The following is a 15,616-nucleotide window of genomic DNA, read 5'->3' as shown; positions in this document are numbered from 1 at the left end:
TGGGAAAAAATGGCTAGAAAGTGTGTGTGTAACTGCTTACACGCTATGCTTCAGTGGAGAAGACTAGGAACACGAGACTTTGAACTGCTCGAGGAAGGTTCCACAGTGCTTTTGTTTTTGTTTTTTGAGACAGGGCTTCTCTGTGTAACAGAGCCCTGGCTGCAGATATCTCGGTGGGGACCTCCAATTGTCCAGTCCCCCACCCCCACCCCGTGTCTGCGCTCTGTGCGCTGGCACCCAGTTACTGAGCTTTGGGCAAGGGGGCTGGAGGTTAAAATACACAGACACACACAGAGAGACAGCGACATGGGTCATTCTTGAATTCCCCAAGAATGCCCCCTTTATTGTGTTCAGGGGCAGATTATATAGAGATAGCCATGCCCCAGCCAAACCCACCAGAAACCACTCTCCTGCCATCAGCAACTCCTGAAGGTCTCGTGCTCAAAGCAGCTGTAGGCACTCAGATCAGGGGATTACAAGAAAGTCAAGATCTGGGGTCTCACTGCTCCCAACACCTGGCTGTCCTGAAACTCACTCTGGAGACCAGACTGGCCTCAATCTCACAGAGATCCACCTGCCTCTGCTTCCCAAGTGTCTGAATTAAAGGCCTGCACCATCATACCTGCCTGGTGCATTCAGGCTTTGAAAGTAAAACTTTAAAATATAAGGGGTGGCCAGGTATGGAGCCCATGCCTGTGATCCCAGCACTCAGGCTGAGGCAGGGAGAACCAGCCTAGGCTACACAGAGAGATTCCGGCTCAGGTCAGTGATAGCCTGGGGGCAGAGGTCTGCCCCATGAGAATGGACTGAGGGGCAGGAGATCTTGGAAGTAGTCACGTGGGATACAAGTGGGGAACCTACACAGACACGGCAAGACTTTGCCACTACCCCACTGCACCCCAAAAACCTTCATCTTCATAATCTCATGGTGGTACCTGAGGGGACCAGGTCAGTGGCAAGTTGGCCCAAAGGAGGGAAATCTGACCAGAAGAGAAAGTGACCCTGCCTAAGGAGCTATACAGAGCCTGGAGGTTACAGTTGAGTGAAGATGTGTGGTGTCCATAGGGCTGAGGACCCATGGGGGTCCCTCCTTGTCAGGCAGCCCCCCCAGAAAAAAACCCACCTATCAAAACCACAGTTCAAAGAACTTCTGCTTGTCCATAAATACCAAATAATAACCATTCACAGGTCTTATGTCAGGACGTAGAAAAGCCAATATTCCATATTTGAATTTATTATAAAAATATAATAACATCAATATAAAATTTTTAAAGTAAAACTACCTATAATCTACTGTCCCCAACACAAATGTGTTCTTTCTGCTGTGTATCCAAAGCCTGTTTAAACATGCCACTCTGGTTGGTTAGCTGAAGTAGGATCACCTGTAGCCCACACTGGCCTCAAACTTGCCAGTTAGGGATGACTTGAACTCCTGACAGGAGGGCTGAGATGGCAGATGTGGGCCACCCCCCCCCAAGTCCTCAATCCCCCAACACACACACATACATGCACACACGCATGCACGCACATACGCATGCAAGGTACAGCCTGCATTTCTGTCCTTTGCTCTTCTCTAACTGTTCTCCACTTCTGACAGGGCAGCAGTGGCCACAGAAGAAGGGAACTCTGAGGTCACATGCTTGCACTGGCACCCAGCAGGAGGGAGTTCCACCACGTGATCAGTCAGCCACTGAACTGGCACCGAGAACTGACCCGGGAAGAATAAGAAAGCACCTGTCCTCAGCCGTGAGCTTCTGACAGCAAAGGGTAAAAAGCACCACCTGCTCTGTAGCACGGGGCCTGAGAAGGAGCAGAGCTGTCTGCTTCCAAGGAATAAAGAGCGCCTGTGAGGAGGTGAGGAGGGACCAGTCCTAAGGCCCCTCACCACTCCCTGGGCTGGCAGACCTTTCTGTAAACATGCGTTTCCTCATCTCACTAAGACCAACCAAGTTCTCTGTTCTACAAAGACACTGTCTACGGCAGACGCCAGACTGAACTATGCCCAAGAGGCAGCTCTGTTTGAAAAGTGAACCATGATAACACTGGAATCCAAATATGAATGCTGGGAATTCACAGAGATTCCTGCTTGGCCAGCATGCTTTTGTCTCGCTCTGTGACCTAAGTGTAGAGTCTACAAGTGTCCCTGAGAAGACACCAAGTGCCATTTAGCCTCTCGGTGAGTCTGAGGACTGCTCTTTTGTCTTGGGAAGGGGAAAGTCATGCTGCCTGCCACCTGTCTTTAGTCAAACTGGTAGCGCCAATCCCAGGACCATGACCTTTTTAAATGTGGCCCAGACTAGTCTCAAATTCCCTAAGTAGCTAAGGATTCCATTTGATATTCCTGCCTCTGCCTCTCCAGTGCTGGGACAGGCACGAGCTACCAGGCTGGGTTTATGCAGATGTAACCCAGGGCTTTGGGCATGTTAGGCAATCTACCAACTGAGCTACATCCCTAACCCTTGTCCTCAGAACTCCCACCCAATAGCAGCAGAAAGGGTTATTGATGCTGCCAGGATTTGACATATTTGTGAATGTCAATAAATCGTCCAGCAATGACAGCCTGCTGATTCTCTCAGGTCATGAGGCCTGGAGTTTCTCTTCATATACATCTCTTTTTATTTTTATTTTATTTTATTTTTATTTTGTTGTTGAGACAGGGTCCTACTCTGTAGCCCAGGCGTGGCCTGGAATTCACTATATATAGCAGATTGGTCTCAAATTCAAAGTAATCCTCCTGCCTCAGCTTCCCAAGTGCTGTGTGTGATTAAAGAAAAGAATGCACGGCCATACCCAGCTACGCTCTTTTAAGAAAAAATAATAAAACTGAAACTGTTAGTGGCCTCCTTCTTCCTGCCATCCTGATTCCACATGTATTGATGGAAACCCCAGGCTTCCCACAGTGCTCCTGGGACCATGGCCCACCAGACCCAAGGCTTATTAACAACACTGGCCCCAACGTACCAGGAGAGGCAGTCCTTGAGGGAATTGTAGTATGGGAACCGGGACACCACGCACACCGCAAAGGGCACAAAGCGTCTAGCCGAGCTCACGCTGGGCTCCCAGTGGGTCTTGCCATTGTAGAAACAATATTCATCCTGGACAAAGGGCAGCAAGGACATGTCACCTCCTGTGCTGACACTACAGGTCTAGACTGCCAAAAGCTGGCATTTCCTACAGAAATGACACATAAGGAAGGGTCTCCACCAGCTCCCGCCTTCCAGTCCGTATAGACGGGTCCTGCAACGGGTCACACCATGCAGCACTGGAGGGTTTTCAGCAAGGACCAGGAAGCCACCCTGGAGACCTCCAGTTTTGGGATGAACAGAGACATACCACTAGAAAACAAAGGGACACACAGCACAGCCCTCAGCGATAGACTCTGTCGCAAAAGGACCAGCACTAGATAGTTCCACATCGTGGAGTGTGCCGAAGACAAATCCAGAGACAGAAAGCGGCTAAGTGGTTGGTGGGGCGAGAGGAGGGGAGCTGAATGAGCCCGAGCTGGGAGATGGAAAGTTCTGGAGGCTGCATGAGCTGGGAATGCAATGTCTCAGTGTCACGCAATGACTGGAAATGTAGAAAGCATATTCTTACACGACAATAAGCAAGAACAAAGAAGGCCCACCCCAAGCTCAGAGGACAGCAGCAGATCCACCTACATGCAGGGGTCGGTAGTACTGGGCGACCACACCATAGGTTCTGTTCCCACAGACATCCGTGAGGACCAGGAAATGGATGTAATCCTCTTTTGGTTCCGAAGTCACACAGACGCCCCCTGCAGGCAGATCAGAAAGAAGGGGGAAGCCCGGGTGGCTGCTCTCTGCAACAAAGACCTAGGTAACATATAAACACACTTCACCTAGTAACCGCCAGGGGCTTTGATGCTCAAACCATGTTCTGCCCCCAGGCCTGTTCTAGCCAGCTCTTTGCTTCCGAACTTTCCCAGCCTGCAGCTTTTGACAGCCCCTCCACTACACACAGCAGATTCGCCTGTACATCTGTTTCTCGGTTATGACTCTTGCAGCCAGGAAAGGGCAGTGGGCTTGAGGGGGGACCAGAGACAGAACGTGATCCAGCCCTTGGGCTGGGCATGCCACACAAGTCACTGAATGTTTCTTAAGGCCAGCAGGGACCTGAGACCCAGACACACATCTCCTCGATTGGCACTGGTGTGCTCAGAGATAAATGGCAACCTGTTCCTCTTGATTTAATAAACAGGAAGCAGGGGCCAGAGAGGGAGGGGCAGGTGCCCTCCTGGCTTCTCTAGCTTTAACTTCCCCAGAAGTTAAAAAGACTGACTTTCCAGGTGCCACGAGTACATCTGTGATCACAAAACTGGGAGGCTGAGGCAGGAGGAGTAAGAGTTTCAGCCAGTCTAGAATACAGAGAAAGATCCCACCTCAAAAAAACAATGACAAAAAAAAAAAAAAGAAAAAGAAGGAAGTAAGGAAAGAAAGAAAGAAAGAAAGAAAGAAAGAAAGAAAGAAAGAAAGAAAAGGAAAGAAAGAAAGCTGACTCCCATGATCTAACCCTCTGTTGCCCCCAGTGTGGAGGGCTCTGGAGCAGAACACTCAGTGCGGAGGCAGCAAAAGAACGCCCACCACAGGCTGCTACCGAAGTGTACCTGGGAAGCACAGCTGGGGCAGGGCAAGGAGGTCCACGCCCCCTGGGATGGTAACGTCCTCAGAATCGGGCCCCTTCAAGTCTCCGGGGTGGCTCTTCCAGTTCTCCATCCTGGGCTTTTCCCTCTTCTTCCGGAAGGACCGCCTCCTGGCTTTGCTGAGAGTACAGCTGGTCCCAGGCGCCTGGCCATCGTCTTTTGCGGTGAAAGGAGGCACAAACACAGACAGGACTTCAGGGGCAAGGGAAGAGAGGCTCTTCGTTCCTCGTTTCTGGGCAATCTAAGAGAGGGAAAATAGGAGTCACTGTATGTGTGGCTGGGGAGATGGCATGAAAGGTAAAGCTGCACAAATACCAGAACTGGAGTTTAGATCCCAGCACCCAGCCATAGTCCCAGAGCTCAAGAGGCAGAGACGGGATTCCTAGGGCAAAGGGGCTAGCCAGATTAGGTGAATCGGTGAGCTACAGATTCAGTGGGAAACCCTGCTCAGTGGCTAACGTGGAAAAGGTGATCAAGGAAGATATCCAACATCAACCTGTGACCTCCCTATGCATGAGTATGTGTGTGCATGTGTGCACATATGCACACACACATAGCCACATACATGTTAGCACAACTAAGTGCAAAAAGAAAAAGAAAAGTGACTGCATGCGTCTACCCTCATTCATGACACCCTTTCTAGGTGGGTACCCTGTTTGCATCTCTGCTTCTCCTCCATGCACACAGGCTCCAGCAGAGAACCCTGTCCTTTAAGGCTCATGTTAGCAAGTGACTCTTTCCAGAACTTCCCAGACCCCATGTGTGCCCCTTGGGCCTCCTCACTGAGAGTGTTCTGCTAAGGAGCCCTCCACAGTGGGGACAACAGAGGGTTAGATAATGGGATTCAACTTTCTTTCTTCTCTTTCTTTCTTTCTTTCTTTCTTTTCTTCCTTCTTTTTTTTTTTCTTTCTTTTTGTCATTGTTTTTTGAGGCAGGATCTTTCTCTGTATTCTAGACTGACTGAAACTCTTAATTCAGAAGCCTCTTATCTTGTTGGTACCAAGCACCACAGTTCAGAGCTGGGTTCCGTTATACACAGTCACAAGTTCAAATCCTGGCTCTGCTCTGAGCTGCTGAAAGCAAGCCACTCCATCTGCATTTTCCTCTCCGGACTGAGTGGGGGCCCTCAGACAAGCACGTGAGTCAAGGACTCAGTCAGGGGGAAGCCCCCGGGAGCACTCATGTGTGCCCCGCACAGAGCGGTGAGAGGGCAGACACCGAGACACTCTCAACTTTGTCATAATGCACAAGCACCTGTGTCACTTTGATACTTTTCAGGTCCCCTGGGACATTGCTCACATTTTACCCAGTCCCTGACGATCTGGGCAGATAAGCAGAGAAGAGGGCAAGGCCTTGGCAGACAGAGTGCAAAGGGCCACATCTCTCTCCATTGGGCACATGGTTCCCTGGAATCAGTAAAAGCTGGAGAGACGCCCAAATTCTCTTAAGCCCCAGTTGGAAGGCTACGGTGTAGAACACTTGCTTACTATGGGTTCCATCCAGTACTGCAAAGTGAAGCAAAGCTGGTATAGGATGCCAGGCATGGGTGGGGATTGGGCAATCATTGACACCTTAGGAAGGGCACGGTCCCAAAAGCAATGAAATCATGACAGGCAAAGAAAGGAACAACCACAGGTCAACATTTAGTAAAAGCCAGAGGATCGCCTAGGCATGGTGGCACAGATCTGTGAACCCAACAACCTGGGAGGAAAAGTAAGGAGGACCCGACTTCAAGGTCATTCTCAGCGACACAGTGATCTCAGGTCAGCCGAGCTAAAGGAGAGCAAGACGGCTCAGCAGGTAAAAGCATTTTGCTACCAAGCTTGAGAACCTGAGAGACGGCCATCACCAGAACCCATGTGGTGGGAGGAGAGAACCAGTTCCCACAAGATGTGACTTCTATACACATATGTCCCCACACATGGCACACACAAAATAAATTTTAAAGTGTGTGTTGGGGGATCAGAGGAAGGAATGAGAGCTCCCTCCACCCAAGGCTGTTCTGTGAGCAACACGTTCTGTCAGCAAAGAGACTGAACTCACTGCTCTCACTGACCTCTTCACCTCTGGTGGACACAGACCCGTGGGATTAAGGATCAAACATGCAACAACCATGTCTCCAGTCATAGAGGCGGAAAGTCTGCTACATGAGCCCATAGGGCTGATGTTAAAACACGACCTCTGCCTCCCGTAGGGATACAGGCACAGAGGGAGGCGTCCCTACACCCAGAACCATCTCCTTGTCAATCATAGGCGCAGGAACAACCAAGTGTGTCCCATGTAACATGGGAGACTGCGTTCTGGGACTCCCTTGAGTCCAGCCTTCCTCTGCTCAGTGCTCCTGCCTGGCTCATCGCAGGGCTCTCTTCCCAGCTTGGAGCCCTTATGCCGATTCCCAGTTCCTGGAGTGCCCTCCGTGTGAAGGTATAACTGCAGCAAAGGCAGACAGCTCCCAGGCTCTGCCAGCACAGACACTCCAGCTGCCTCCCTGAGCACCCACTGAGGATGGGAGAGGGGGGCTTTCAGTTTCAAAGTTGAACGGCTGATTTCCAAAAACCCCTATCTTCCACCTATAGTTTTTCTTTCCTTTTTTCTTAGCTGTTAAAGAATGGCTTCTCAGCCGGGCGGTGGTGGCGCACACCTTTAATCCCAGCACTCGGGAGGCAGAGGCAGGCGGATCTCTGGGAGTTCGAGGCCAGCCTGGTCTACAAGAGCTAGTTCCGGGATAGGCACCAAAGCTACAGAGAAACCCTGTCTCGAAAAAACAAAACAAAAACAAAAACAAAAACAAAACAAAAACAAAGAATGGCTTCTCTTAGGGGTGAAGAACTAACACACAGCGAAACACAGAGAAAAGCAGGAGGGACTCGGGAAGCGGAAGCCCCCACCTCCGATGTCTTTACTGAGGATGAAAGAGTCTGGGTTTGGGGATGTAGGATTCCAACCTGTGGCCATTGCATCATCTTCCCGCCATGTGCAAACTCCACCTTGTCATAGGCATGAGCAAGGCTCACTGCCATCCACGACATCACATCTGCAAACCAGCACCTGACAGCTCATGTGACCCAGAAGTAAACCTCTCATGGCTCTACCTGAACAGTGACGACAGCTCACCCACCTGGTGCCAGCCTGCCACCAGTCCACATTCAGACTCTTCAGGGAGCCACCAGATCTAACAAACACACCAGGGGCCTGGAGGGAGGCAGAGGCCCTGCACACACCTATCTGTCCCTGCACCACACTCAAGTGTCTGCATGTCAGCAGCATTATCCCTTCTCAGGTGCAGATCACGCGTGGACATGTGTCACAGTATTGTGTGCTCCTGAGCAAAATGATATTCCGTGCCCCAGGCCAAGGTACACCAATGTCATGCATAGTTTATCCTCTCGGGGGGCTTGAAATATTCCAGACCTCTGCATCTGACTCGGATGCTCTTCGATGGCCTGACACTCCCCAACTCCCTGCCTGCTCCAGCTCCTCAGCAGAAAGACCCTCAGTGCTCACTCATTTACGAGACAGGAGCCAGAGGGTGAGCTGTCCCACCAGAGTGCCCACAGGGCCTCCTCCTAGACCTCCCCTCCAGGGTCACCACCTCCCCCAGAGTCTCCTTGCAGACCTTGACTTCCCAGTACTTTGGGCTTCTCTGCCCCACCGGCACTACTCCATCATCGAGGTTGTGAGGGAAGGACAGTCAGAGGATATGATACGGTTTTGTGCCCTCATCCAGCGCCAACGGCTCCCAGGGGATGTTCTCCCTGGGTTTGCATTCCTGGCACTGGATAAACTCTGAGCCTCCAGTCAGTCTGGATCGTTATCACACCAAAGCCGATGCCTTGTGTCAACCTCTCTTTGTCTCCTAAAGTAGTGCACTCAAATGTCTGCAGAGATGGCTCACACTTGCTGCTGTTCCAGAAGTTACATGTTCAATTCCCAGCACCCACCAGGCAGCAATCACCTCTAACTCCAGTCCCAGGGGCCCTAACACCCTCTTAGTCCTCCTTGAGCACTGAACACATCTGGTACACAGACATACACGCAGACAAAACACCCATAAACATTAAAAAACAGATCTGAAAAATAATTTGAATAATGTGCTCAGTCAGGCACGGTTGGTGTCTTAGTTAAGGCTACTGTTGCAGTGACGAAACACTATGACCAAGGGAAGGAAAGGGTTTGTTTGGATTATGCTTCCACATCATAGTTCATCATCAAAGGAACTTAGGGCAGGAAATGAAACAGGACAGGAACTTGGAGCCAAGGGCTGATGCAGAGTCCATGAGGGGTGTTGCTCTCCTGCCTGTTCAATCCGCTTTCTGACAGAACCCAGGACCACCAGACCAGGGATGGCTCCACCCACAGTGGGCTGGGCTCTCCGCAATCAATCAGTAATTAAGAAAATGTCCTATAGGCTTGCCTACACCCAGATCTTATGGAGGCATTTTTCAAATGAGGTTCTCATCTCTGCAATGACTCCAGACTGTCAAGTTGACATTACACTAGCCACTCAGCACAATAGTTCACCCCTCTAATCTCAGGACCCAAGAGGCAGAAGCAGGAGGATCTCTGTAAGTTCAAGGCCAGTCTGGTCGGCATGGCAAGTGCCAGGACAGCCAGAGTTACATGAAGAGATCCTGTCTCAAATAAAAAAAAAATCCTACTGTCTTGGGGGCTGGAGAGATGGTTCAGGGGTTGAGAGCACTGACTGTTCTTCCAGGGGACCTGGGTTCAATTCCCGTCACCCATGACACCCTCACACAGACAAAAACAATAATGCAGGCAAAACAATAATGCAAATAAAAATAAATTATTTTTTTAAAAAATCATACTGTCTCAGTAGCCATTATCATTAAAAAACATTTTGGTCTTTCTGATTGGATTAACAAGATATTTTATCATTAAAAAAAATAGCAATGAACACCTTGAGGGATACACAAGACTAGGAAAGCCTTCTCTGTAATTCCGGGCTTTTCTGCAGAGCCTAGGGTACTTCCTTACATTCTTAACACATACATAAGCTTGAGACACGTTTTCATAATGTCGTTTCTCAATTCAAACCGTTGCCTTGATGTTTAACTTTGCGGTGGGGCTAGTCAGCTTTCGTCACAGTTACACAGTATTGACCGAGTGAGCACCCAATAATGCATCCGCCCAATCCCTCTGAAGACATCTGGGTCACTGTAAACATCTCATCCTACTGGGAGTGAGGGAGACAACAAATGAACAGAGGCACTGAAACAGCTGCACACATCTGGTTCCTCGGTTGTAATAAATTCCACAGTTAGGTGATAGTGGCGCATGCCACTTAATAATCCCAGCACTCGGGAGGCAGAGGCAGGTGAATCTCTGAGTCTGAGGCCAGTCCAGCCTACAGAGCGAGTTCCAGGACAGCCAGGCAGGGCTACAGTGGGAAACACTCTCTCTCTCTCTCTCTCTCTCTCTCTCTCTCTCTCTCTCTCTATATATATATATATATATATATATATATATATATATATATTCCTGCAAATGGAAGTCCATCCATCAAGAGTATGCTGTATGTAAGCTATTTGGTGACACACGGTGTGGCTGCTCTCACTCCAAGGACAAGAAGACAGTCAGTGCCACAGAGCCTAACCTCTGCAGGCCCAAGCTGAGCCAGACAGAGGCTTATTGCCCTCATTCCTGTTTATTAAATCTCTATCCAATGACCATCTTTTTAAAAGCTAATTAAAAAGCAAAAACCCAGAGCCGCCTTACTCACGGGTGACAGATTTATTTCTAAGTCGTGTTACAAAGGAGTGTTTCTTCTCCCTGGAGGCTTGGCTCTCACTAGAGAAATAAAGGAAATTCACAGATGCTACCCAACACGGTCACCAGCAGGAGTCCACTGAAATCGAAATGAATTAGAACTGGGCAGGAAAGATGGCTCCACAGTTAAGAGCACTGGCTGTTCTTCCAGGGGACCCAGCACCCAGGTTCAAGTTTCAGAATCTAGATAGCAGCTCACAATCAATTAGAACTCCAGTTCCAGGAAATCTGATGTTCTCTCTGTCCTCTGCAGGCACTGCATACACATGATGCGCATACATACATGCATACATACAAGCAAAACACCCATTCACACGAAATAAAGGAAAATATTTAAGTTTTTTAAAAAATTTAAATAAATAAATTAAATGTGAAATCCAGTCCCTCAGGGTGTTGGCCATATTTCCAGAGTTGGGTGGGCATGTGTGGCCAACGCCCACCGTGTAGGACAGTGCAGATGAAGGACACCATCATCGTCTGGGAAGTTGTGTTGGTGCTGTTGCCCATAGAGCAGAAAGCCATTCCACTGCAATGGTGCAAAAGGCTGTGTGAGCAAGTCATCCACCCTCGGCTGAGTTGACAGTGGATCCTCTCACATTCCAACAACCAGCAGGGCTCCATCCTCGGTCAGGGGGTGGGGGAAATCAAACCAAACACAGTGATTCACAGGGGGACTGCTCAACCCTGAAACACTTGGCAGGATTTCCAACAGAATGACTAGTTCCCCACCCCCACCCAAGAAATGAAACAGAGTTAGGGCTCCCTCTAAGAAACACGCAGGGCACTATGTCCCTTGACCTTAAACTGGATAGTTCTCAGACCTCTTGTCTTCTGTTTTCATGTGTCACCAAATAGAAATACCCAAACCACAGAGAATGATAACTTAATTTTTGAGACAGGGTCTCTCATAGCTCAGGCTAGCTTCTGAACCTACTATGCAGTCAAGGCTAGCCCGAGCTCCTTCCTGATCCTCCTGCTTCCACTCACCAAGTGCTAGGATCACAGATTTGTGCCACCAGGCCCTAAAGGTTTTTGTTTGTTTTTTTGTTTTGTGAGACAGGGTCTCACTTGGTGGCCTAGGCTGGCCTACTTAGAACTCACAGCAATCCTCCTGCCTTGGTCTCCCAAGGGTTGGGATTACAAGAGCAAGCCACCACACCCAGTGAAGTGCCAATTTTTTTCTTTTGTTTTTGCTATTTTGCTTTATTTATTTATTTATTTATTTGATGTACGCTGGTGTTTTGCCTGTAAATATCTGTGTAAGGGTGTTGGATTCCCTAGAAATGGAGTTACTGACAGTTGTGAGCTGCCATGTGGGTGCTGGGAATTGAACCCAGGTCCTCTGGAAGAGCATCCAGTGCTCTTAACTACTGAGCCATCTCTCCAATTCTTGTTTTGTTTTTCAAGACAGGGTTTTTCTGTGTACTCCTAGCTGTACTGGAATTCACTGTGTAGACCAGGCTGGCCTCAAACTCTGAGATCCGCCTCCCGAGTGCTGAGATTAAAGGCAAGTGCCTCCACCACCCGGCTTTAGATGACAATCTTAAAAAACAAATTTAAAAATTATTTTAAAGCCTTGCACATTCAAAAGAGAATTGCTACAAAAATTAAACTAGCTAACTATAACACTAATGTTGATATAAAGTGAAATTACCCCAAAGTTCAGCCCACCTCTCAACTCTTTGTTCCCCCTAATCCTGAACTGGTTTTTTTTTTATCCCATTTTGTTTTGTTTTGTTGCTCTCTTTGAAATCTTGCAAGAGTACACTATGGGGAAAACTATAAGGAAACCTCCCCCTCTCACTTAACCCGGGGGCTACCACCACCTGCCTAATTCAGGAAAGTACCACTGTGAATAACCAAGCTGACTCAGCCCATTCTAGAAGGCATTGCCTCACACTGAGCAGGCAAGAAGTACACTGTGAGACACAGGAAGCAGAGGCATGGATACCCAGAAGACCACAAGTGAAACCAGGTTATTTCCGATACTAAGAAAAAGAAGGCAGTTCCGTTTGGTAAACGAGAGGCAGAAAGACAGTGGAGCTGCACAGAGGACAAGCTGGCTTTAGAAGGGATGGGGGGGTGGGGATGAGAACTGTAGGAGGGACACTCTGAATCATTTCCGTGTGGATTGATGCCACAGGATTGACAGGTCACTATGGCCTATGGATAAAACTGTCTAGGGTTTAACACTCATTTGGTTACTTTTATTAACATTTAACTCTCCTTGGTGACATCCATTTTGCCTCCACTATTCATTGTCCCTGGATAGTCAACTGTCAATCAGTATGCATGCCTTTATGCTTTTCCATGTTGTCACATGTAAACACTCAGAGGATTTATCTGGGCACTTAACGGGACACTAGGAAAATCTCTGGAGAAAATGACAGTTCACAATCATGCTGGATCAAAGGAAAAAGAGAGGCACCGATGGATTGGGAGAAAACAACTTGGGTTTCAGAATTAAGAAAATGGGAAAATACAGCACAGAAGTAAGGAGAATGAGGTGTTCAGAAGACTCTGGGGAGACGGGGAGATAAACTGGGGAGATAAACTCGTCTTTGGTTGCTGGAGGGAAGGGAGGAGGGGCTGCACGGCAAGTGAAGAAAACGGCTATGCAGCTAGCTCTACTAAAAGCGGAATATTCAAAGCTGGCGGTTAATTCTAACACCTGAAACCTCACTATTCAGTGCACAGTACAGAATCCACTACTTGGGAGGCAGTGGAGCTCTGCGATGAAGGGAACCGTTTAGTCGCTACTCGGAAAGGACCTGGTCTCCAGTTGACCATGAACTCCTCGGGTCCCCGCTGGGTCAGCACCTCGCCCCAGATGGTGGCATCCTGAGGGCGGAGGAACACTTCAACGCTTCAATGCACAGAAGCACGTCTGCACCACCACAAACACTAGGTACTAGTCCAGCTGGTCCCCGCCCAGAGAGGTTGGTGGGCGCGGAGGGAGGGAAGGATGGCCAGCTGCCTATCTCCCCTGGCCTGAGCTAGCGCTCACCCCCCTACAGCTGGGGCTCAACCCTGAGGCATCCGCACCACAGGGGTGCGTAGCCACTGAAGCCAGCCCCACGCGCACCCGGCGAGCGCGGCTCTGACTTCCACCCCGCCTCAGTTTCCCCTTCCGCCCCTTACCTGCTCCAGGCCGCGGAGGCTGTCCTGAGAGGCGCCAAGCAACGCGCACAGCTCCAGGAGCCCCGAGGGCAGCGACAGGTGTCGCGCCGTGGGCTCCGCCATAAGCTCCCCGTCACCCGCCCGGAGCACTGCGCTCCGAGCCCTTGGCTGCCCGGCCCCGACCCCGACTCTGCTGGCGCCTGTGACCGCAACCCAGACCCCAACCGAGTGCCTCTGCAATCGGGTCGCGCCAGAGCCCGCCCGAGCCTCCTCTCCTCCCTTAGGCTGGTTGCCAGCGAGCAGCGTCCACGAAGCGGGGCGGGACGTAGAGGGAACGGGGCGGGTCGATGGGGAGAAGGGCGTGGTTTGTGAGGGACCTGTGGGCGGGGCCTGAAGGGGCGGGCGGGGCTTGTAGCGCTGGAGTAAGCCTTGTCTGTGATTTGGCAGGGGCGGGACTTCGTTAGGGGCGTGTCTGGCCGGACCTGGGTGGGTGGGACCTCTTCAGGGGCGGGTCCGACTCTGCCGGGGCTTCTGGCGCAGTCATTTCCTAAGCGGAGCGGCGGGTCCGGCGCGTGCGCAGCCCCTCTGTGGGCTCGGTCCCTCCTCCTGTCCCCGCAACACAGGAAGGAATGGGCGGTGTCCCCAGGTGCCCGGCCACGTCATCCAGCCCCCGAAGCTCTTCTCCCGCGGCCCAGTTGTACCCTGCAATAAGTAAGGGACAAAAGCCCGATCTCCCACCACCTCCAGGAAGCTCTCCGGTGCTGGGACGCGGAGTGGACCCTGTGGACAACTGAAGGAACTGTCGGAAGGGAGTGTAAAGATCCACTCCTGGTCAAAAATTGCATGGTTAACCGCAGGCCGCCGCTGGAGCCCGGGTTAAATTTAGCAGGAAATGGGGCAAGGTGAAGCTGCTGGAGAAAGCAGGGTCAGAAGCCCTTTGGGCCCCCTCCTAGCTTTCCGCTAAATCTGACTCTTACTGACCCTGAGCCTCTTCCAGCTTCAGACTGGATTCAGAAGAAAGTGCTGCCTGCCTGCCTGGGCAGCTTGGTATGGTCTAAGATCCCAGCCCTTCCTCCTAGGTGACCTTCTCCTGCGTGCCCTGTCACGGGAATCTTTAAACCCAAGGGGAAAGGAGACCAAGGGACTTTTCCAGGGCTTTCATAAAAAAAGAAAAAGAAAAACACTGAAATGCTACTGGTAATGTTAAATATCTGTTATCTGCCTAGAGGGAAGGATCAGTAACTGAGCAAATCTTGGAAGCAAAACCTGGGCAGGCTGGCTGGAGGTGGGGAGCAGGAACTCTAGGTCCCAAGCCCAGCAGGACCTGGTGACCACAGCAGGACATAGAAGTAGCCTAATCAGCCTATAGGCTGCCTGACTTCTTTGGCCCTCATTCTTGTCCAGGAGCCCAAACAAGTTGTTAACGTCACTGACATCAAAAGGACAGGTTTCACTCCTCCTATTTGACTCTGCACCAGGCCCTCATCTCAGATGACCTCCACTAGGCACAAGCCCTGAGGGGGCAGACCTCACAGAGATCTGTGGTGCAGATCGCCAGTTTGTTTGCAGGGCCCTGCCTGTTGTCTGGCCCCTGCTATTGTGTCAACTGTGTGTGTGATAGGTAGACCCAGCATCCCTGAGCCTCTGCTTCCTGTTTGTGGAAACTTGGCCAGGGTGGAGGCCAGGATTCGGTTGGCAGGGACTCTGTAAGGCTCAGGGCAGAGCAGGTCTGATGTCTGTCCTGTTTCCTCCAAGGCGTGGAAGGGTTTGAGGAGGGGAGTGCCAGACTGCGGTGGAAAGGCCAAGGCCAGGCTCCACAGTTTCTCTTCTGTGGGCCTCCCTCATCCCACAACAGAGAGTTAAGCTCCTAGTTTTGTGCTTTTTTTTTTTTAAATTAGACTCCCATGGCAATCCAGGACTAGTGGTTTGCTCATGTAATCTCAACCATCTGGAGGTGAGGCAGAGGATCATAAATGAATGTCTGGCCACCTGAAGCTACACAGCAAGATCATGCCTAAATAAATAAATAATAATAATAATAATAAAAAT

The 15,616-nt window shown here is 50.3% G+C and overlaps 1 protein-coding gene across 3 annotated transcripts in view; it reads right to left on the bottom strand.

Annotated features, from left to right (window-relative positions):
* Dennd3 (DENN domain containing 3) overlaps positions 1 to 13,876 on the bottom strand; it is a 55,564-nt gene extending 41,688 nt beyond the window's left edge. Inside the window, exons 1-4 of one of the 3 annotated variants that reach the window (XM_075959491.1) lie at positions 13,589 to 13,876; positions 4,625 to 4,901; positions 3,660 to 3,775; positions 2,962 to 3,095 (exon numbers count right to left, since the gene is read on the bottom strand). In XM_075959491.1, the coding sequence (XP_075815606.1) occupies positions 2,962 to 3,095; positions 3,660 to 3,775; positions 4,625 to 4,901; positions 13,589 to 13,690 (629 nt within the window). In that variant the 5' untranslated portion in view covers positions 13,691 to 13,876. The remainder of the gene's footprint in view (positions 1 to 2,961; positions 3,096 to 3,659; positions 3,776 to 4,624; positions 4,902 to 13,588) is intronic. The other 2 variants (XM_075959492.1, XM_075959493.1) reach the window with 2 other exon arrangements.
* Positions 13,877 to 15,616: the final 1,740 nt, after the last annotated feature.

This window comes from Microtus pennsylvanicus, chromosome 2, assembly GCF_037038515.1.
Source record: "Microtus pennsylvanicus isolate mMicPen1 chromosome 2, mMicPen1.hap1, whole genome shotgun sequence".
In the NCBI taxonomy this organism is placed as follows: domain Eukaryota; kingdom Metazoa; phylum Chordata; class Mammalia; order Rodentia; family Cricetidae; genus Microtus; species Microtus pennsylvanicus.
This window is presented reverse-complemented; position numbering and strand designations above follow the sequence as displayed.